Genomic DNA, 22,869 nt, shown 5'->3' on the forward strand with positions numbered 1-22,869 from the left:
CAGTAGGAAGCACATCATATGGAGTGTTCAAGTTGTCTGAACGTTTCAGAAGGGAAGCACATCATATGGAGTGTTCAAGTTGTCTGAACGTGTCAGTAGGAAGCACATCATATGGAGTGTTCAAGTTGTCTGAACGTGTCAGTAGGAAGCACATCATATGGAGTGTTCAAGTTGTCTGAACGTGTCAGTGGGAAGCACATCAATGACATGGCTCCACGGGACACTGTTTATTTATTGTATTTATTTGATAGACTGCAGCCCATCTACATACATTAACATTCCATAAGACAACAGTCCTATATGGATCCCAGAAGTAATGACGACCCAAGAGCTCATTTAACATCATTACAAAAAAAGGGCACATATGGCCGTTATCTAATGACTACTAATTATCTCAATGTCTGGCATGCCAAATGGCACCCTATTCCCTATGTAGTTAACTACTTCTGAAAAGTAGTGCACTAAAACAGGGAATAGGATGCCATTTGGGATGCCAGACAATCCATTTTCATTTGCTCGGGAGTAATTGAAGCAAAACAGCCTTACTCCAGCTTCAGCACAGTAGAATTGGTCACATTGATGAATTACAGACATATTGGTGTGTGGTGATCAATGCATTGCACGAAACCATGAATCAAAAGTGTAAACTCGTCATGATGAGCCTTCATCTAATTGAATAACAATGATACTCCCACAATGAATTGGAGGTAGCATTGAAAATGATCAAATTCAATGGTCTTTCATTTCAGAGAGAAAGGCATAAATCTATAAAACAGAAAGCACAGATATAATACACTTTGATTCTCACTTTCATTCATAGAAAAATAGAAACTAGAAACCCCTTCATGTGTGTTTTGAACCAGGCCTCAGGCAGTTGGTAAAAGGCAGTTTGAGGTGAGGTGTTAATACCATCTGACAAACTGGTAACATATTTCATCCAGTCTGACATCATTAACTAATCAAGATCGATCGTTCCTCCTCCGTGACTTTGGTCGCACCCGCTGTCATCACGCGCGTGTGTTCCAGTGTGTGTGTTCTCCCGACTCATCACTTTCCCTTCCAGAGATCCGACTCGGGCTGGACCCAGTCCCCTCCCATGATGCTTTGCAGGCGAAAGTCTTGGAAATATTCCAAGAGGTGGCTGCGTCGTGAGAGAGAGAGAGAGAGAGAGAGAGAGAGAGAGAGAAAAGTGCAGTCTGTCAGTTTGGTAACACACACAATCTGTGAATTTGCGAGACACACGCGCGCACACACACCCGCACACAGAAAACTGTGAATTTGCATGTAATTTTCTCAGTGTAATAAAACATGGGGCTGACTATTGGAATCTGTCCACTGACAGCTAACACATCTAAGCACTGAATACTTATGCAGTGGTGGAGAGGTGTCTCTGTCACACACACACACACACACGGAATAGTTATGCTGCAGAGGAGTAGGCTTTATCTCCGTCATCTAAACATATTTTTAAAAGTAGAGTTGGCAGTGTGTGTGTGTTTGTATAGACTCGGCAATGCAGTCTTCTCCAGAAAAATGCTCTGTAAGAGTTTCAGCCTTGAACATTGTGTGTCTGAAGAAGGAAGAGACTGTGTTCTGACTAAAGAAAGGTAGACAGACATGAACCCTCCTTTTCTACAGACAGACATGAACCCTCCTTTTCTACAGACAGACATGAACCCTCCTTTTCTACAGACAGACATGAACTCTCCTTTTCTACAGACAGACATGAACCCTCCTTTTCTACAGACAGACATGGACCCTCCTTTTCTACAGACAGACATGAACTCTCCTTTTCTACAGACAGACATGAACCCTCCTTTTCTACAGACAGACATGAACCCTCCTTTTCTACAGACAGACATGAACCTTCCTTTTCTACAGACAGACATAAACCCTCCTTTTCTATAGACAGACATGAACCCTCCTTTTCTATAGACAGACATGAACCCTCCTTTTCTACAGACAGACATGGACCTTCCTTTTCTACAGACAGACATGAACCCTCCTCACAGTGAAAGCAGACAACCAGGTTTTCCTCTAGGATTTTGCATGTGCTTATCTCCATTCCATTCATTTTTTTATACTGAAAAACTCCCCAGTCCTTAACGATTACAAGCATACCCATAACATGATGCAGCCACCATTATGCTTGAACACATGGAGAGTGGTACTCAGTAATGTGTTGTACTGGATTTGTCCCAAACATAACACTTTGTATTCAAGACAAAAGGTTAATTGCCTAGCCATATTTTTTGCAGTATTACTTTAGTGCCTTGTTGCAAACAGGATGAATATTTTTTGAATATGTTTTATTCTGTACAGGCTTCTTTCTTTTCACTCTGTCATTTAGGTTAGTATTGTGGAGTAACTACAATGTTATTGATCCATCCTCAGTTTTCTCCTATCCCAGCCATTGAACACTCTGTAACTGTTTTTAAAGTCACTATTGGCGTCATGGTGAAATCCCTGAGCGGTTTCCTTCCTCTCGGGCAACTGAGTAAAAAATAAAACATAAACAAAAATACATAATTACACTTTGACATTATGGGGTTTTCTGTGTAGGCCAGGGACAAAAATGTGTTTTTTTATCAAATCAAATGTATTTATATAGCCCTTCGATATCTCAAAGTGCTGTACAGAAACCCAGCCTAAAACCCCAAACAGCAAGCAATGCAGGTGTAGAAGCACGGCAAGCATTTAATCCATTTTACATTCAGGCTGTAACAACAACACAATGTGGAAAACGTCTGGGGCTGTGAATACTTTCTGAAGGCAATAAACAGACTCACAAGTTGGGCTTCTGCCCCTCCACGAGGTCAGCCTGGGGGACGGGGTAGAGGGACTCGTAGGTACGCCCCGCACCGGACCCGTGGATGGCGTACGAGTTCATCTTGTTCACGTTAGGGGGGAAGTAGCTCCAGGGGAGAAGAGCCTCACCCTCCCACCTGTTTCCTGTGATGGTTGCCGTGAACGACAGAGGCAGTTGTTGCTGGAAACAAAAACAAAAAATTGGTTTTAAACCAAACTGATGACTGTATCTGTTGGACCCTTAGATTACTGTTAGGGCAAGTGACAAAATAGAGGTAAGTCTGTGTGAATATAACTTGATGAAATATATTGGGGCAGAACTAAATATTTATAAGATATGAGTGTAATACATTGTACTCTTTCATTGTTCATTCATTCATGCATTAATTAATTAATTCATCCATCCATTCATTCATGCATTAATTCATTCATCCATCCATTCATGCATTAATTCATGCATCCATCCATTCATTCATGCATTAATTAATTAATTCATCCATCCATCCATTCATGCATTAATTCATTAATTCATCCATCCATTTATTCATTCATGCATTAATTCATCCATGCATTCATTCATCCATTCATTCATTCATCCATCCAGTCATTCATCCATCCATCCATCCATTCATAGGGAGGATGTGAGGGTGTTCACTTACCATGAATGCGTGACCTCTTCCAGAGAGAAGTAACACCAAGTGTTGTCCATGTCTGCAACAGAAGAGTAATAATCAGTATAGTGCTACTGGAGAACCATCAATCAGACCATCAACGCCTCTAGAGAACGGCTCTACTTACGGACACACTTCCACCTCTAGATAGTTCACAGTAGTACTGTCCAGGAAGAACGCCTCAACCACTGTAGAAAAATAACATCAAAAGGGTTATATTATACGCATTGAAAACCATCTTGTTGTGCCTAGTGGCCTAAAGTAGGATGACTGAAAAAACGTCCACAAACAACAGAAAAAATGAGCAATCAACGATACATTCAATATTCACTTCACAATTATTATGATTTAATAGTAGTAATAGTTATGATTATGCAATTACCCCCACGACCAGAACAAACCACCACTGTTCTCTCTACCCACCTTTATAGTCCCAGAGGCCAGGGAAGGGCTGTCCTGTTATAACTCTACCTTTATAGTCCCAGAGGCCAGGGAAGGGCTGTCCTGTTCTCTCTCTACATTTATAGTCCCAGAGGCCAGGGAAGGGATGTCCTGTTCTCTCTATATCTTTATAGTCCCAGAGGCCAGGGAAGGGCTGTCCTGTTCTCTCTACCCACCTTTATAGTTCCAGAGGCCAGGGAAGGGCTGTCCTGTTCTCTCTCTACCTTTATAGTCCCAGAGGCCAGGGAAGGGCTGTCCTGTTCTCTCTACCCACCTTTATAGTTCCAGAGACCAGGGAAGGGCTGTCCTGTTCTCTCTCTACCTTTATAGTCCCAGAGGCCAGGGAAGGGCTGTCCTGTTCGCTCTCTACCTTTATAGTCCCAGAGGCCAGGGAAGGGCTGTCCTGTTCTCTCTTTACCTTTATAGTCCCAGAGGCCAGGGAAGGGCTATCCTGTTATAACTCTCTCTACCCACCTTCATAGTTCCAGAGGCCAGGGAAGGGCTGTCCTGGAGGGCCGGAGGGACCAGGAGGGTTGTTGAAGAAGGGAGCAGACACCTGCATCTTCATCCCTCCATCCCCGGGAGAAAACGTCACCTTCACAGGGTCATGATCCACAGGAAGGCTGTCCCATGTGGTGCTGATCACAAACTCCATCTCAGTCTGGCAGAGAGAACGATTGGTTATGGGTTTTGCTGTTTTGTATTTACAATGGGATTAGACTATGCTGTGTAAAGACCAACAGCCAAGTCCCAGATCTGTTTGTGATATCATGTTCATTCCCGGGCTTGACAATGAGTGCAGGAGTTGACAGCAGCACCAAGGCAGCACCAGGCTTAAATGGAACTATGGTGGCTTAAATGGAACTATGGAGGCTTAAATGGAACTATGGAGGCTTAAATGGAACTATGGAGGCTTAAATGGAACTATGGAGGCTTAAATGGAACTATGGAGGCTTAAATGGAACTATGGAGGCTTAAATGGAACTATGGAGGCTTAAATGGAACAATGGGGGCTAAATGGAACTATGGAGGCTAAATGGAACTATAGAGGCTAAATGGAACTATGGAGGCTAAATGGAACTATGGAGGCTTAAATGTAACTATAGAGGCTTAAATGGAACTATGGAGGCTTAAATGGAACTATGGGGGCTAAATGGAACTATGGAGGCTAAATGGAACTATGGGGGCTAAATTGAACTATGGAGGCTAAATGGAACTATGGGGGCTAAATTGTGTTCAAGAGCATTTCTTTACTCACTCAAATGGTTATACGAGTGAGAACTAGGTGCAATTGTTGCAATAGCTTTTGATTTTGTCATATATAATTATTTTATATTGTGCTAACTACCCCTAATGTGGACAGTTGGTATTACTATCTTACACAAGCTTGCATTTTCAACGGATAAATGGAGTGGATTTACACCTCCTTTTAACCTCACGTTGGTGATGTTAATATACATGTTTACAGTCATCAAGATGATACTAAATCGATTGCTTAAAAACAGATTTTTATACTTGGTTTGGTATCATTTATTTTATCATGCGTGCCTGTCCGTCGCAGGACTTTGAACACAGTTGATCATTTTCAAACTCAACTACAAGGAAAAATCGTGTCACTCTCTTTATAAAAGTCGCTGGCCACAAACAAATACACCGATTTGAAAGTCAAGCTATCACCAAAGACAGTCAAGCTATCACCAAAGACAGTCAAGCCCTGTCACTATGTAGATCTACCGGTGAGGTGGTGATTCGTTGAAATGATCCAATCAGAAAAGTGTTGTTTCTCTTTTCTTATTGGCCGTCTACCGGAAACACTGTGGGTGGAGGACGCTCAACCTGTCAGAATTACAGTGTGCTCAGATTCCCTGTCTGTGTTGAATAGTTTATCATCTGACAAATCTAATAGGCGTTACTTACTTTTTGGAGGCATTCATGTTATTATGGAGAATCGTTGGATCCCAGCCAATTTGGGTGTGGAAGGGAAAGAAATTGTAGACCAGATAGCCAAAAGGGCTTTAAAACTAGACATGTTTGATATTGATGTTCTACTGGGTAGCAGTGAGGCCAAATGTAAGATCAGAGCCATTCTGATAGATGTGTGGCAGAAGAGATGGGACTCTTCTGGGCTGGCTTTTATATGTCTTCCAAAGAAAGGTCGCTGGACCAAGACTCAAAGGTCAGATTAGGAAGGAAGAGGTTGTGTTTGCTCGATTGCGCACGCATTGAACTCCTCATTACATGGTTGGCAAGCATGCAAATGGTTTGTGTCTGGACTGTGTGGTCGAGGAAACGGTGGAGCTTGTGTTGTTAGAAGTATGTTGAAGAGAGGGAAAGATTCAAGTGGAAGGTCATTGATATTGGACGGGGTTTGGAAGGGGTTTGGGGGATGGTGGAGGGTCTTGGACGATATTCTGCTAATTTTCTCATTGATGGAACATTTGATCTCAATACAGTTTTTTGTTTCCAAAAATAAAATCTGTTTCGAACAGAGTAGACTTCACCCGTTGCCAAGGTTTCTGAAAATTGCGTTGTTTAAGACTGCAAAGTAGGCGTTCCCTAACGAAAATAAACTAGAACGCGCCAATAGGCTCTCGCTAGTTCGTGCTTGGCTCTGCCCACCTCCTTGCTAGTTCTGCCCACTGTGATTAATTTGCTCCCATTGGAAACGTCAGGCTGTTGTCTATCTTGGGTTAGTTAAACAAATATTTTTAAACACTGTCGCACAGGGAGATTAGGTCATACATGGCTACTACATGTTCTCATCTCTCGACAGGTCTATGTTGTATACCCAAGTTCGATATGGTTTGTCTTTTAGACGAGCGCAAACGTTACATTTCGCCGCGGTTATTGTCCCGTTCCATTGATTTCTATACAATATCCAGGGATTCATTTGCGCGCATTATTGATTACAGTAAAACAAGCTAATCCATTCTAGTATAGAATGGCCTCTTGGTAAATGCTGTCGTGTGCAGTTTATAAGGTGCTAATTTAGCAAAATATAGGTGTGACACGTGTGTAGGGCGTTTTTTAAATGTTTGGTATTCAAATATCACAAACAATTGAAGCGTATCATGATTATTATTTTGGACATTTAAAACGGGTGTTTTGACACTGGGCTAAAAATCTAAAGTCGGGGGCATATTCATCACGCCGATTCTGTAGCAAAACGTTTCTTAAATGGAACGAAACGGAGGGATGAATTTGTCCAATTTTAACTCTCGATCAATTTTGGGAAATGATTACCCCTGTTTGCTTCGGTTTGGTTCTTAAACGGTAAATGGTTTGCGTAATGAATACACTCCTTGAAACATCAACATTATAATTTTCCAATTTATGATTTAGGAATAAACAGGATTTTACTTCATCAAATAAAAAACTACTGAATGAGTCCAAAAACATGCTTCGATTTACTGATTCTGATGACAACTGAAAACACAAAATATTATTGCCTACTAACACGTCTGAGACCAGGCTACAATAAGCCTGCCCTGCACACTGGTGCCAGCATGGTAGACCAAGAGCAGTGTTATTCGTAGTAGCCGCATAAGTATGGCACAATGCAGTAATTTGGAAAACATAAAACTTGTACTAAACTTACCATTTTAAGTTCTGCGCATGTAAGTACATAGAGGAAGATAACCGCTTTTAGCGACACCGATGTCCACGATCGGTGCATCATGACTGATAGGAAGGCTAACGTTACTTACTTTGTAAGAAGATTAATCCAGTTTCGCGCTGGTGTGATGCCTATATATTTAGCTTGTTATCAAAATACATACAGTAGCTCGTGCCAAAGAGATAATGCACTTTCAATGGAGTATCAACTTCCTGGTATGATCATATGACGATATATCTTCCCTATCAGATGTTCTTGGGTGGAATAATTACGGAATCAGTTGGCACGCAACCCAGTACAACAGTCTCGAAGTACATTTGTTTACATATTGAAATGGCGTTTCATATCTAATTGATTGATGCCAGGTTTAAACTGTGTTCCAGGAAATAGGTGGAACTGTTTGTATGTTTCTAATTTATGGGGGCAGAATAGGCGGTTGCACTTCTTTTTTGTGATTGGTTTTTCAGCCGTGCCCTTCTTTAAATCGACGGCGGAAGGATTATCGAGAAATTAAACGGTTAGTTTAATTTGTTTGCTTTGGTGTAAAGATGGAATTGCACATAGCACAATTAATCGTATAGCTTGTAGCCAACATTATTTGGTCAGATTACGTGATATGTGCAAGCGAAAAGCTGTTTTTACCCATTGAAATGTTTGTCGCTCACACGATATCACACAGCAGTCAGTGCCTGCTGACTCAACATTTGCTTAGCTAGTTACGCCTAGTAACCCGCCAGCTATCAGTAAACATTAATTCAACAACATTGTTGTTTTTCAGGGTCATGACAAGGGCTCGCCCAGCAAATCAACTATCTTATTCCCCGAATCTTTTGAAAACCACCTGTTGATTGTACAAGCCTGTGTTGTGTTTGTAGCAAGCTTGTGTTGTAACTAGCAAGACAGAGGGCATGTATGGTTTACGGTAGCTATAGCTAGCTATCGATCTCTTTTTAAGTAATATGTGCGGTCTTTTCTTGTGCAGATTCAATGCAAGATGTCCACTGAAGTCGAGTTTTTGCGTGATCAAGGTTAATTGGATAATCTCTGAATACTAGCTACTAGTCTTGTTGTCATATCCATTCTAGCCATAGCCTACCTGTGATGCAACCAGGAGACTTTTGAAAGAGTCCAGCACAATGTCAACATTCTCTTGGTTGCATTGCAGCTAGCCACAGCCATACCCATTTTCATAAGCTTTGCATATTATATTTATGTCATTGTTATTGTCTACCATCTGATTTCATACTGTATTTATCATTGCAGTACAAAGGCTGAACTCTGCCTTGAGTCACTATCAGGATAGGCACCGCTCTGAAGCCACATCAGCACCACAGGTACTGTAAGGTGTGAAAGGGTTTTGCTGGGATATAGCAACAGTCTGTTATTAATCCGTTGTAGTCGACACTGCTCAGTGCCAAAAAGATAAACCAATGTTCGTTAGCAATGGTCAAACATTAGCTGCTAGCCTATAATGTACTTTTTACTCCATACATTTTCCCTGACACCCAAAAGTACTCCTTACATTTTGAATGCTTAGCTGCACAGGAAAAGGGTCCAATTCTCACACACATCAAGAGAACATCCCTGGTCATCCCTAATGCCTCTGACCTGGTGGACTCACTCAACACACATGCTTAGTTTGTAAATTATATTAAATTAAGTATTATTTTACCAGGTGACTCACTTTTACTGGAGTCATTTTTCTATTAAGGCATCTTTACTTTTACAATTGAGTACTTTTTCCACCACTGCTGCACACTGCCAAATATATAAACCACAAAATATGGCCTAGATGATGCAATCCATTAGATTTTGAGTATGAGTAATACTAGGAGGAGTCAGGCCTGAGAGCTTTCTAAATGCTCTGTTTCTGCAGGGTGAAGAGGAGACTCACGCAGAGACCCCAGCCCCCTGGCTGTCTGACCAGAGGTAAGAGAGGAACAACCCGAGCCCCGCTGTCACCCAACAGTGACATGGCCCTCTTTAGAAACCGAAGCCTATGTGTGTCCCCTAAATGGCACTTTCTTCTGCTCACTGCCCTCTTCTTCTAATGATGAGAACCAACAAAAAGATGTCAACGCTGATGACCGGCGCTTTACTGTTGCAACACTTCACTCTATATGCTGCGGCTACGTAAAGTCCAATTTCATTGGACATGGAAGACATCTCTCACCATCCCATCTGGAGACTTTCTACACCCATCTCGCAACATATGTCGAGCTCAGATCTACAGCACATTCAAAGATGGAGAGTTAAAATATGATAAACCTCATAGCACCAACAAGTGATACCTGTTGCTAAGACGACAAGTGACACCTGTTGCTAAGACGACAAGTGACACCTGTTGCTAAGACGACAAGTGACACCTGTTGCTAAGACGACAAGTGATACCTGTTGCTAAGACGACAAGTGATACCTGTTGCTAAGACGACAAGTGATACCTGTTGCTAAGACGACAAGTGATACCTGTTGCTAAGACGACAGGTCACCTGTACTGACCAGGAGACCTTTGAATCTCTAATGTAACAGCGTAGATGTTTTCTCTTATCAATCTACATCTTTATCACAGTTAATAAGGGTGATGTTTAACTCTTGACTGGAAAAAAACAGTTTAGTTGGTCTAACTTTTTACATCAGCAGGGCTAGTGTTAGCGAAGTTTATGTTTTTGTTGCAATTTCCTCGGCCACGTGCCAAATACAACAACTGTTTTTAGAAACGTTGTTTATTTGGTGGTTCACTAGACGACGTGGACTATTTGAGTCCGAATGTCTATATTTGGAAAATGATACAGGTCAGTAGTGTTAAATTAAATGTAAAATAAATAGTTTACTTACAGTGACTGTGATTTTTGGTTTTCTTACCCACCTTAGTTGAATGCATTGACTAAGTTGCTCTGGATAAGTGTTTGACAAATTAGCAATAGGTCATTCCAGTCTGATATAGGTGATTTCCTGTATTGTGGTTGTGTTCCAGTCTGATATAGGTGATTTCCAGTATTGTGCTTGTGTTCCAGTCTGATATAGGTGATTTCCAGTATTGTGCTTGTGTTCCAGTCTGATATAGGTGATTCCAGTCTGATATAGGTGATTCCAGTCTGATATAGGTGATTCCAGTCTGATATAGGTGATTTCCAGTATTGTGCTTGTGTTCCAGTCTGATATAGGTGATTCCAGTCTGATATAGGTGATTCCAGTCTGATATAGGTGATTCCAGTCTGATATAGGTGATTTCCAGTATTGTGGATGTGTTCCAGTCTGATATAGGTGATTTCCAGTATTGTGCTTGTGTTCTAGTCTGATGAAGGTGATTCCAGTGTTGTGGTTTGTGGATGTGTTCCAGTATAATGGCTCCCCTCCTATCAGAGTATGACCGTCACATGGAAGACATGACTGAACAACTGCAGAGCTACCAGGTGAACATTTGTCCAAATGATCCCTGTTCTGTTTGTTCATTCATCTTTTGGTGTCTGACTACAACAAAATGTAAGGATTGTGTTTTACATTGGAGATATTTTATGATTGACAACAATATATTTCCAAAGTGATGGACAGTTAATCTTTACCTCACACTTTGAACTCCAAGATGCAGATGACTGCCATCAGACTGAAGCTGGACACGGTGGTCAAGGAGAATGAACGGTACGGTTTAAACTTCAGTTCTCTGACCACAGCCTGCCGGTCCCTTTTTACACCAATGAGGTAAGTTAACGCTGTGTGTGTGTTGCCGTCTCCCATCCAGGCTGCATGCCGAGCTGAGGGAGTCCGTAGAGAGGCAGCTGCAGACCCTCCCAGTCAGTACAGGATCAGGGGTGGAGGGGGACACACTGGGGGACGAGGGGCTCATCAGCAACCTTCACCAACAGATACAGCTCTCTGTACAGGTTAGTCTAAACACCTCCACGTGTGTGTGACGATATGGCGTGTGTGTGACGATATGGCGTGTGTGTGTGACGATATGGCGTGTGTGTGTGACGATATGGCGTGTGTGTGTGACGATATGGCGCGTGTGTGGGGCGATATGGCGCGTGTGTGGGGGACGATATGGCGCGTGTGTGGGACGATGTGGCGCGCGTGTGTGGGACGATGTGGCGCGCGTGTGTGGGACGATGTGGCGCGCGTGTGTGGGACGATGTGGCGCGCGTGTGTGGGACGATGTGGCGCGCGTGTGTGGGACGATGTGGTGCGCGTGTGTGGGACGATGTGGCGCGCGTGTGTGGGACGATGTGGCGCGCGTGTGTGGGACGATGTGGCGCGCGTGTGTGGGACGATGTGGCGCGCGTGTGTGGGACGATGTGGCGCGCGTGTGTGGGACGATGTGGCGCGCGTGTGTGGGACGATGTGGCGCGCGTGTGTGGGACGATGTGGCGCGCGTGTGTGGGACGATGTGGCGCGCGTGTGTGGGGCGATGTGGCGTGCGTGTGTGGGGCGATGTGGCGCGCGTGTGTGGGGCGATGTGGCGCGTGTGTGTGGGGCGATGTGGCGCGTGTGTGTGGGGCGATGTGGGGCGATATGGCGCGTGTGTGTGGGGCGATATGGTGTGTGTGTGACCTGCATTATAATACACCCTACTGTAAGGCTCTCTGGATGAGACCATATGCTGAGTGACTAAAATGTCGTGTGCATATATTGAAGTGTGCGTATATTGAAGTGTGCGTATATTGAAGTGTGCGTATATTGAAGTGTGCGTATATTGAAGTGTGCGTATATTGAAGTGTGCGTATATTGAAGTGTGCGTATATTGAAGTGTGCGTATATTGAAGTGTGCGTATATTGAAGTGTGCGTATATTGAAGTGTGCGTATATTGAAGTGTGCGTATATTGAAGTTTGTGTGTGTGTGTGTGTAGGAGCGAGACCAGGCCATGGAGCTGTGGCGGGCCTCAGCCCAGGAGCTGGACCGTTTACAGCAGCTCTACCAGATAACCACCTCTGACGGACAGCTCCATGTTGCCGAGCAACAGCGCCTCAAGGTAGATCCTTCTCCCAGTTTGGCCCCCAGAGGGCAGCGTTGTTATGGATTTCATCCCTCTTCCATTGAGATCAGTGAGTGGAGCTGATCATTGCTGCTTCTAAACCTCTGTACTGCTAGAAGTTGGTACAAGCTTTGAGTTTTACTTTGTGTCCGTAGTTCAGATTAATTCAATGTCGTTGTCTAAGAGGAAGTGATGTGAGGGAAGTTGTCATTAACACCGCCCCCTTATTATTTTTTTGTCATAGGATCAACTGATCCAATTCCAGCAGCACGTCCAGAAACTCCAAGTTACCAATCAGAAACTGGAATCTGTAAGTTGCAGCCAATCACTAGGTCAAATATATATGTGTGTGTGTGTGTGTGTAACGTTATAATAGTGTTTCTGATATCGAATGTAGAATATTGGATCATTGGTAAATAATGAATCTGTTTTACACATGGCCACAACACTAACTAGACCAGTCAGTCTGTCTGTCTGGCTTAATGCTTGCAGACAGGAAGGAGCCTAATCCATTTGCTCTCCTAGCTTTGCCCCATGCTTGTTACACACACTATCATTCTGACTTCCTTACTCACTTGCTCGCTAACTGGCTTTTCTGGATTGACTGTTACGTCAGAGACTTGCCTGTAAACTAACATGACAGTACAGGTTTACCTCACACACACCGGCCTTCTGCTTCTGGAGAGTAATATATCCATCTTCTACATTATTAATGAGGAGTGAGGCCAGGGCTTTCCTCTCTCTGTTTCTGTCTACCAGGTAGTACTTCTGTATTGTAGTGTGAGGAGTTGTGTGTGTGTGTGTGTGAGACATTTGGTGTTTGTGAGAAGTTTAGTGTGTGTGTGTGTGAGACATTTGGTGTTTGTGAGAAGTTTAGTTTAGTGTGTGTGTACTGAAGCATCATGCCTCACCGGCGCGCGTGTCTCTCGTGCCACACTCAGACCAACCAGCAGTTCCTGAAGACGCTGACAGAACAGAGCACGGATATGGAGGAGCTACGCAACCAGCTCAGGTACACACTACTACAGTTTCAAAATGGCCGCCAATTGTCCCCAGGACAGATTACTGCAGATCCAAAATGGCCTCCTACATTTAGATCCAAAATGGCTCTCAGGAATGTAGCTCTTCAGGCAGTGCTACTGCAGAGAGCAGGGTTAATTTGTTTCTCTCTTTCCACTCCTACTGCAGATCGGCCAAAGCAGATCTGAGGATGGCCACAGCCAAGGTGGAGGAGATGACCAAGCTGATGCAGAACGTCCAGGACCAGATACAGAGACGGGTAGGAAGCAATAGGGCTTCTAGTTCTCTGCCGTAGTTTACCATAGCAGAATTGAACCTCAGTCCCTTTATCGTGTGTGTAGGAGGACGATGCAGCAGAGGCTCATGGTAGAGAGGAGGCCTCAGATCGAAGACTCCACCATCTCCAGTCAGCCCTCAGTCAGCTAGAGGCCAGGTGAAACACACCTGTAATCCTCACTCCAGTTCCTCTTCCGGACTCTTCCACAGGAGGCTGAGTGCATCTCTCTTCAATTCCTTCTGCTAAACTCTTTCTGTCCCCATCTGTCTCCTGCAGGTTGAAGGCAGCCAGCCAGGAGGCTGAGGGTGTACGCAGGGAGCAGGTGGTGTGGGAGAGGCAGGTGGGGAACACTGTAGTTTTTGGTATCCCTATTTTAACGTAGTATCTACAAGGTCATGTCGCTAAATAGCGCGGTGTATAACGAGGTGTACCCGTCAGGTGGGGGAGCTGCAGGTGCGCTGTGCCTCTCTGGAGGAGGAGCGCTACGAGGCCTTCTCCAAGGTCAGAGACTCCATCCAGCTGGCTGAGGAGGCCTCTCTACAGAAGGACCAGGTACATACAGTCTTCTACTGCTACGGTCTGCTTCCCTGGACACAATCTAACCTCTCTCTGTCTCACCAGGTCAGACAACCTCCTCTCTACCCCTTCCTTCACACCCTTCACTCCTCTCTGTCCGGTCAGGGACTGTCTGTCATTCAGCATAACGCTGCTGATGGTGATGGTGGTATATATCTCTGTCCGGTCAGGGACTGTCTGTCATTCAGCATAACGCTGCTGATGGTGATGGTGGTATATATCTCTGTCCGGTCAGGGACTGTCTGTCATTCAGCATAACGCTGCTGATGGTGATGGTGGTATATATCTCTGTCTGGTCAGGGACTATCTGTCATTTAGCATAACTCTGGTTGTGATGGTGGTATGTGATGGTGGTATGTATCTCCCTATCAGGCCCTGTTGAGAGAGAAACAGAAATCTGAGGAGCTGGACAGGATGAATGAAGCCGTCAGACAACTGATCCAGGATGCTGCCATACGCACCAGGAAAGAGGTGTCTCTCAACTCCTTTTTCAAAATGCTAACCCTAGTCCTCCCCAACTGTACCCTAACCCTTGTCCCGGCATCCTGAACCACCCTCTCTTACCCTAGTCCCGGCATCCTGAACCACCCTCTCTAACCCTAGTCCCGGCATCCTGAAACACCCTCTCTAACCCTAGTCCCGGCATCTTGAACCACCCTCTCTAACCCTAGTCCTGGCGTTCTGAGCCACCCTCTCTAACCCTAGTCCCGGCGTTCTGAGCCACCCTCTCTAACCCTAGTCCCGGCGTTCTGAGCCACCCTCTCTAACCCTAGTCCCGGCGTTCTGAGCCACCCTCTCTAACCCTAGTCCCGGCGTTCTGAGCCACCCTCTCTAACCCTAGTCCCGGCGTTCTGAGCCACCCTCTCTAACCCTAGTCCCGGCGTTCTGAGCCACCCTCTTTAACCCTAGTCCCGGCGTTCTGAGCCACCCTCTCTAACCCTAGTCCCGGCGTTCTGAGCCACCCTCTCTAACCCTAGTCCCGGCGTCCTAAGCCACCCTCTCTAACCCTAGTCCCGGCGTCCTGAGCCACTCTCTCTAACCCTAGTCCCGGCGTCCTGAGCCACCCTCTCTAACCCTTGTCCCGGCATCCTGAGCCACCCTCTCTAACCCTTTTTCCCGGCATCCTGAGCCATCCTCTCTAACCCTAGTCCCGGCATCCTGAGCCACCCTCTCTAACCCTAGCCCCGGCATCCTGAGCCACCCTCTCTAACCCTAGTCCCGGCATCCTGAACCACCCTCTCTAACCCTAGTCCCGGCATCCTGAACCACCCTCTCTAACCCTAGTCCCGGCATCCTGAACCACCCTCTCTAACCCTAGTCCCGCCATCCTGAACCACCCTCTCTAACCCTAGTCCCGCCATCCTGAACCACCCTCTCTAACCCTAGTCCCGCCATCCTGAACCACCCTCTCTAACCCTAGTCCCGCCATCCTGAACCACCCTCTCTAACACTAGTCCCAGCGTTTTACCATAGTGTTTCATTATCTCCAATACATCAACAGTACACTACTACCTCAACCTGTTAGGCTGCTTCTTCCTGACCACGTTCTCTCTTGATGCTGTGTTCTCAGTAGAGGAACGGAGCTGCTTCTTCCTGACCACGTTCTCTCTTGATGCTGTGTTCTCAGTAGAGAGCTGCCTCCTGACCACGTTCTCTCTTGATGCTGTGTTCTCAGTAGAGGAACTGAGCTGCTGCCTCCTGACCACATTCTCTCTTGATGCTGTGTTCTCAGTAGAGGAACGGAGCTGCTGCCTCCTGACCACGTTCTCTCTTGATGCTGTGTTCTCAGTAGAGGAACGGAGCTGCTGCCTCCTGACCACGTTCTCTCTTGATGCTGTGTTCTCAGTAGAGGAACGGAGCTGCTGCCTCCTGACCACGTTCTCTCTTGATGCTGTGTTCTCAGTAGAGGAACGGAGCTGCTGCCTCCTGACCACGTTCTCTCTTGATGCTGTGTTCTCAGTAGAGGAACGTAGAAGACTAAGGACACTGCTGACCTGTAAAATGACTAACCTAAATCGAAACTAGCCCTAACTTGAACTATAACCAAACCCTAACCTAATTTTAACCAATTCTGAAATGATCTGTTTGCAGCTCAGCAGTGTCCGTATAGTTTTTCCTTGAGGAACTCCCTGACCTGACTTCTCTGCCTGGCTGTTTACCAGGGAGGGACTGTGATTACCATTCTATTAATGGCTCTGATTTAAGATCTAACGCCCCAAGCCTGTTAATGTTAGCCTTCACCAGGCTGTCAGACACGGGTCTAAATGTAGACGTGCCTGGACACTGAAATAGCACACACTCACAAGCTGCAGTGTGCATTTCACTGTGGTGAAACCAGGGGTGCAGCTCTCTGCATTTCCCTCTGAAAAGCCTGACTTACAGAATATAATTGTTTTGTCAAGTTTAATTATTTGTATTTTTCCGTGATTTTACCAGGTAAGTTGACTGAGAACACGTTCTCATTTACAACAACGACCTGGGTAATAGTTACAGGGGAGAGGAGGGGGATGAATGAGCCAATTGTAAACTGGGGATCATTAGGTGACCGTGATGGTTTTGAGAGCCAGATTGGGAATTTAGTCAGGTCTTCGGAGTTAACACCCCTACTCTTACAATAAATGCCATGGGATCTTTAATGACCTCAGAGAGTCAGGACACCCGTTTAACGTCCCATCCGAAAGACGGCACCCTACACAGGGTAATGTCCCCAATCACTGCCCTGGGTCATTGGGATATTTTTTAGACCAGAGGAAAGAGTGCCTCCTACTGTCCCTCCAACACCACTTCCAGCAGCATCTGGTCTCCCATCCAGGGACTGACCAGGACCAACCCTGCTTAGCTTCAGAAGCAAGCCAGCAGTGGTATGCAGGGTGGCATGCTGCTGGCTAAAGTGACAGAGCAGGTAGAATATGTGGGATGTATACTATCTGTTGTTACTTCAGGTGTTCTTGACTAGTTCTGGATTGTGTTTCTTTTAGGTAGAGAACGTACGTAAACAGTGCAACTCACAGATCCATCGGATGGCTGAGGAGTTGTCGGCTCTACAACTGGAGTGTGCAGATAAAGAGTCTCAGATGGAGAGGTCCATGAGAGAGATGCGGGCAGTGGAGGAGGAACTGGAGAAGGTGAGGGGGGGTTGTGGAGGAGGAACTGGAGAAGGTGAGGGGGGGGTTGTGGAGGAGGAACTGGAGAAGGTGAGGGGGGGGGGGGGTTGTGGAGGAGGAACTGGAGAAGGTGAGGGGGGGGGGGGGTTGTGGAGGAGGAACTGGAGAAGGTGAGGGGGGGGTTGTGGAGGAGGAACTGGAGAAGTTGAGGGGGGGGGTTGTGGAGGAGGAACTGGAGAAGGTGAGGGGGGGGGTTGTGGAGGAGGAACTGGAGAAGGTGGGGAGGGTTGTGGAGGAGGAACTGGAGAAGGCGAGTGGGGTTGTGGAGGAGGACCTGGAGAAGGTGATGGAGTGGAGGAGGAACTGGAGAAGATGGGGAGGGTTGTGGAGGAGGAACTGGAGAAGGTGAGGGGGGTTGTGGAGGAGGAACTGGAGAAGGTGGAGGAGGAACTGGAGAAGGTGAGGGGGGGGTTGTGGAGGAGGAACTGGAGAAGGTGAGGGGGGGGGGTTGTGGAGGAGGAACTGGAGAAGGTGGGGAGGGTTGTGGAGGAGGAACTGGAGAAGGTGAGTGGGGTTGTGGAGGAGGACCTGGAGAAGGTGATGGAGTGGAGGAGGAACTGGAGAAGATGGGGAGGGTTGTGGAGGAGGAACTGGAGAAGGTGAGGGGGGTTGTGGAGGAGGAACTGGAGGAGGAACTGGAGAAGGTGAGGGGGGGTTGTGGAGGAGGACCTGGAGAAGGTGGGGGGGGGGGGTTGTGGAGGAGGAACTGGAGAAGGTGGGGGGGGGTTGTGGAGGAGGACCTGGAGAAGGTGGGGTGGAGGAGGACCTGGAGAAGGTGAGGGGGGGTTGTGGAGGAGGACCTGGAGAAGGTGGGGTGGAGGAGGACCTGGAGAAGGTGAGGGGGTGGAGGACCTGGAGAAGGTGAGGGGGTGGAGGACCTGGAGAAGGTGGGGGGGTGGAGGACCTGGAGAAGGTGGGGGGGGGAGGACCTGGAGAAGGTGGGGGGGAGGAGGACCTGGAGAAGGTGGGGTGAAGGAGGACCTGGAGAAGGTGGGGGGGAGGAGGACCTGGAGAAGGTGGGGGGGAGGAGGACCTGGAGAAGGTGGGGTGGAGGAGGACCTGGAGAAGGTGGGGGGGAGGAGGAGGACCTGGAGAAGGTGGGGGGGTGGAGGAGGACCTGGAGAAGGTGGGGGGGAGGAGGACCTGGAGAAGGTGGGGTGGAGGAGGACCTGGAGAAGGTGGGGGGGTGGAGGAGGACCTGGAGAAGGTGGGGGTGGAGGAGGACCTGGAGAAGGTGGGGGGGTGGAGGAGGACCTGGAGAAGGTGGGGGTGGAGGAGGACCCGGAGAAGGTGGGAGGGGGGGGGGGGGGAGAAGGTGAGGTGATTGGGGAAGAAGTCATACTATTGTTTTACCAAACTGGATCATACATTCCTACAGGTGGTGGAGGAACTTTATGGGGAATGGAGGTTATGAAGAGTTCTAATGCATTATAACCTGTTCCTATGTCATCTGTACTCCAGGTGTATAAGGAGGGTAGAGGAGAGCCAGAGTACAGGAAGATGGAGGTCCTCCACCAGAGGTCTCTGAATGCTGAGAGACTGAAGGACGACATGAACATCACCCTGCAGAGCACACACAACAAGATGAAGAAACTGGAGATGGAGTGAGACACATATTTCTGTGTGCTTAGTCTGAGCTGCTGATCTGAGATCTGTGTTCAGCTGTTAAGTGTGCTTTTTTTTAAAGTCTGCCTGTCACCTGTCTGGACCCAAGTGTATACAGTACTTTGTAATCTAAATTCCCCCTCTCTCTTCCTCCTTTCTCTCCCCCTCCCTCCCCTTTCCCCCCACAGCTACAGTGAGGAGTTGTCCCGGTGCCAGGAGGAGGTGCGGCGGCTGCAGGGGTCTCTGTCTGCAGCCAGGGAGGACTGCAGCGGGGTCAGCGAGGAGCGGCTCCAGCTGCAGCAGGAGAACATGCAGCTCCGCAGGGAGATGGAGGAGCTACGCAAGGCTAGCATGATGACCCAGAGGAGAGCTAAGCAGCAGGTGAGACTACCTGGTTAAGCACCTTTAAGACCAGACTGGATGCAGTATGAACGGGAGGGATCAGGGTAGAGGAAGGACAGGGATATAAACCAACTATGCAAGGCTTTGCTGCTCGCACAGAGACGGGCGTAACAACACGTAAGACCAGTCTGCAGAAACAGAGATGAGGAGGCAGGTAGAGGAAGGTGGGAGATGAGGAGGGAAGCAGGTAGAGGAAGGTGGGAGACAGGTCTAGCAGGTAGAGGAAGGTGGGAGATGAGGAGGGAGACAGGTCTAGCTGGTATAGGAAGGTGGGAGATGAGGGAGACAGGTCTAGCTGGTAGAGGAAGGTGGGAGATGAGGAGGGAGACAGGTCTAGCTGGTAGAGGAAGGTGGGAGATGAGGAGGGAGACAGGTCTAGCTGGTAGAGGAAGGTGGGAGATGAGGAGGGAGACAGGTCTAGCTGGTAGAGGAAGGTGGGAGATGAGGAGGGAGACAGGTCTAGCAGGTAGAGGAAGGTGGGAGATGAGGAGGGAGACAGGTCTAGCTGGTAGAGGAATGTGGGAGATGAGGAGGGAGACAGGTCTAGCTGGTAGAGGAAGGTGGGAGATGAGGAGGGAGACAGGTCTAGCTGGTAGAGGAAGGTGGGAGATGAGGGAGACAGGTCTAGCTGGTAGAGGAAGGTGGGAGATGAGGGAGACAGGTCTAGCAGGTAGAGGAAGGTGGGAGATGAGGGAGACAGGTCTAGCAGGTAGAGGAAGGTGAAAACAAGATGAGGATTAAACAGGTGGGCAGGTCAAGTCGGAGACACTCACAAACGCACCCCCCCCCCCCCCCCCCCCTCACTTCCCCCCTCACACCCACCCTCACTTCCCCCCTCCTCTCCCCAGGTTTCCCAGATGGAGCAGGAGTATTCCCTAAAGGAGCAGGGTCTGGAAGCCCGGGTCAGGGAGCTGGAGGAAAGCAGTAGGAGCTCCAGTGCTGACCTGACCCGCCTCCTCTCTGCCCAGCAGAAGACCAGCCAGCGCTGGAAAGAGGAGGCCAAGACCCTCACCCTGACCTTCCACACCAAACTCACCAGCCTCAAGTTAGTTCAATGTACTGGGTACACCTGTTTGTATATGACCAATAAACTGTGATCTGACCTTCTTACTGACACTCCACCATAATAGCCCAGTGTCCATACAGGCAAGTCTACAAACTCACCAATTTGGTTTGAGGACGCCCACCTTTTCCGTTCTGCTTTGAACTTCTGAGAAGCTGTTCTGGCTCTTTCTCACTTTGCAGATCACAGTAAAAACAACGTTTCAAGCCTCCTACACACAATGTAGAGGGGAGAGATTGACAGGCTACGGACCAAATGGCCCACTGTTTGACACAGTTGCTAGTTGATGAGTGGATGTTTTGATATGAGTATGTGTTTGATGATTGGTCGATGACCACTATGACACGGTCTGTTGGTTTCAGGGGTGAGCTGAGTCGACAGAAGCAACGTTGTCAGGAACTGGAGATCCAGCTGGTGACTGACCACGAGACCATAGTAGAGGTGACTCTAACACACGCATACATACATACATACACACACGCATACATACATACACACACGCATGCATACATACATACACATACACACACACACACACACACACACGCATACATACATACACACACGCATACATACACACACATACATACACACACGCATGCATACATACATACATACACATACACACACACACGCATACATACATACATACACATACACACACACACGCATACATACATACACACACGCATACATACATACACACACGCACACACACGCACATACATACATACATACATACACACACACACGCATACATACATGCATACATACACACACACACACACACATACATACATACACACGCATACATACATACATACATACACACATACATACACACATACATACACACATACATACACGCATACATACATACATACATACATACATACATACACGCATACATACATACACACGCATACATACATACACACGCGCATACATACATACATACACACGCATACATACATACATACATACACACGTGCATACATACATACATACACACGCATACATACATACACACTCGCATACATACATACATACATACATACACACGCATACATACATACATACATACATACACACGCGCATACATACATACATACATACATACATACACACGCATACATACACACATACATACACACACGCATACATACATACATACACACGCATACATACACACACGCATACATACATGCATACATACACGCATACCGTTTTATAGAAGATTTTTAAAAAAGGAACAAAGACAATTGTTCAACTTACGTGAATTCAACACACTACTCCACACCTTGAAACCAATAGCAACCCGCATCATAATTCATATAATGAGGAAATGTGATGTCAGTGTATTGTTGCTGGGTCCAGTAGGGGAAGTGTCTCTAACGTTGTGGTTGAAATGTGTCCTGTTGTTGTCTAGTACGAGAGGCAGATGGCAGAGTATCAGGAGAAGAACAGTCGTCTCCAGAGGCGTTTGACTCAGGCAGAACAGAAGGCAACTACAGCCTCACAACAGGTACTAGGGGTCTTACACTGGGGCCAGGGAGAGGCGCACACTGATGATGTCAGCTCAGTTGTCTGATATCACCACAGGGTCATATTTATTGGGCACGCTGTAGTAAAACAGTTCAAAAACGTTGCGCAACAGAAACTCAAAGGGAGTTATTGGACACGTGTAGGTAGTCCCTCCCTGTTTTAGTCAGTGTTACTTAGTTTGCTGTCTCATGAATAGGACCCTGGATCTTATTGAGATGAGATGCAGTACTGGAACGCTGCACAGCAACGGCGTGTCTCCTGTCCCATATAATCTTCATGGACACACGTCTTTGAAGAAGCCCCGACACTGAGAGGACTTTGTTGGCTTTGACTGTTTCTAACACACTCATTTTTCTGTCTTTTCTCTTTCAGCTGAGTATAATGACGTCACAGAGGAGGAAAACATCGTCCATGGCAGACCTGGAGTCTCTATAGCGGTGTGCAGGGATGGAACCTAAGGATTTTGGGCACTTGTCCGCTGTGCCATATAATAATACAAAAATATAACATTTCACTAGCTGTTGGGCTAATTGGCTACATTTTCTACTAGCCAGTCTGAGGTGTACTAGCATCGGGCTAGCTTAATTTCCATCCCTGACTGTGTGCATTGCCAACCATTTCTACAGAAATGCCAATGTCTGTTATGGATTTATGCCATTCACTGTGATGTCTGTTATTAAAATATATTTAAATTGTCTTTCTGGTGTGTT

At 46.7% G+C, this 22,869-nt stretch overlaps 2 protein-coding genes across 4 annotated transcripts; one reads left to right on the forward strand and one right to left on the reverse strand.

The window, feature by feature from the left end:
- Nucleotides 1–221: 221 nt before the first annotated feature.
- LOC110497203 (UPF0462 protein C4orf33 homolog) lies at nt 222–7,940 on the reverse strand. Of its 2 annotated transcripts, none has more exons than XM_036954107.1 (6): nt 7,519–7,940; nt 4,395–4,581; nt 3,607–3,667; nt 3,468–3,519; nt 2,790–2,989; nt 222–1,141 (listed from the first exon to the last, which is right to left on the reverse strand). In XM_036954107.1, the coding sequence occupies exons 1-6, from the start codon at nt 7,597–7,599 to the stop codon at nt 1,048–1,050; spliced, it is 675 nt and encodes a 224-aa protein (XP_036810002.1). In that variant the 5' UTR covers nt 7,600–7,940; the 3' UTR covers nt 222–1,047. The 2 variants fall into 2 exon arrangements, with proteins under 2 accessions (XP_036810002.1, XP_036810003.1); XM_036954108.1 differs by having other exon boundaries at nt 7,628–7,938.
- On the forward strand, nt 7,917–22,856 carry sclt1 (sodium channel and clathrin linker 1). Of its 2 annotated transcripts, XM_036954105.1 has the most exons (22): nt 7,917–8,053; nt 8,519–8,564; nt 8,800–8,870; nt 9,413–9,465; nt 10,877–10,949; nt 11,120–11,175; nt 11,276–11,417; nt 12,382–12,504; nt 12,752–12,817; nt 13,449–13,519; nt 13,696–13,786; nt 13,869–13,960; nt 14,081–14,144; nt 14,243–14,356; nt 14,753–14,851; nt 17,359–17,505; nt 19,006–19,148; nt 19,338–19,530; nt 20,400–20,596; nt 20,977–21,055; nt 22,044–22,139; nt 22,532–22,856. In XM_036954105.1, the coding sequence occupies exons 2-22, from the start codon at nt 8,531–8,533 to the stop codon at nt 22,592–22,594; spliced, it is 2,067 nt and encodes a 688-aa protein (XP_036810000.1). In that variant the 5' UTR covers nt 7,917–8,053; nt 8,519–8,530; the 3' UTR covers nt 22,595–22,856. The 2 variants fall into 2 exon arrangements, with proteins under 2 accessions (XP_036810000.1, XP_036810001.1); XM_036954106.1 differs by lacking the exon at nt 8,519–8,564 and having other exon boundaries at nt 7,968–8,053; nt 10,831–10,949.
- Nucleotides 22,857–22,869: the final 13 nt, after the last annotated feature.

The sequence above is a fragment of the Oncorhynchus mykiss genome, chromosome 19, assembly GCF_013265735.2.
Source record: "Oncorhynchus mykiss isolate Arlee chromosome 19, USDA_OmykA_1.1, whole genome shotgun sequence".
NCBI classification, from domain to species: Eukaryota; Metazoa; Chordata; class Actinopteri; order Salmoniformes; family Salmonidae; genus Oncorhynchus; species Oncorhynchus mykiss.

Excerpts from the sequence above, each read along its gene's own strand:
- LOC110497203 (XM_036954107.1), bottom strand. The coding sequence starts at position 7,599 with ATGATGCACCGATCGTGGACATCGGTGTCGCTAAAAGCGGTTATCTTC. Across the intron at positions 3,668-4,394 it reads TGGCCTCTGGAACTATGAAG|TGGTTGAGGCGTTCTTCCTG; the intron begins GTGGGTAGAGAG and ends ATTTTTCTACAG. Across the intron at positions 1,142-2,789 it reads GAGGGGCAGAAGCCCAACTT|CCACCTCTTGGAATATTTCC; the intron begins GTGAGTCTGTTT and ends CTCACGACGCAG.
- sclt1 (XM_036954105.1), top strand. The coding sequence starts at position 8,531 with ATGTCCACTGAAGTCGAGTTTTTGCGTGATCAAG. Across the intron at positions 14,145-14,242 it reads AGGTGGTGTGGGAGAGGCAG|GTGGGGGAGCTGCAGGTGCG; the intron begins GTGGGGAACACT and ends TGTACCCGTCAG. Across the intron at positions 14,852-17,358 it reads CCATACGCACCAGGAAAGAG|GTAGAGAACGTACGTAAACA; the intron begins GTGTCTCTCAAC and ends TGTTTCTTTTAG.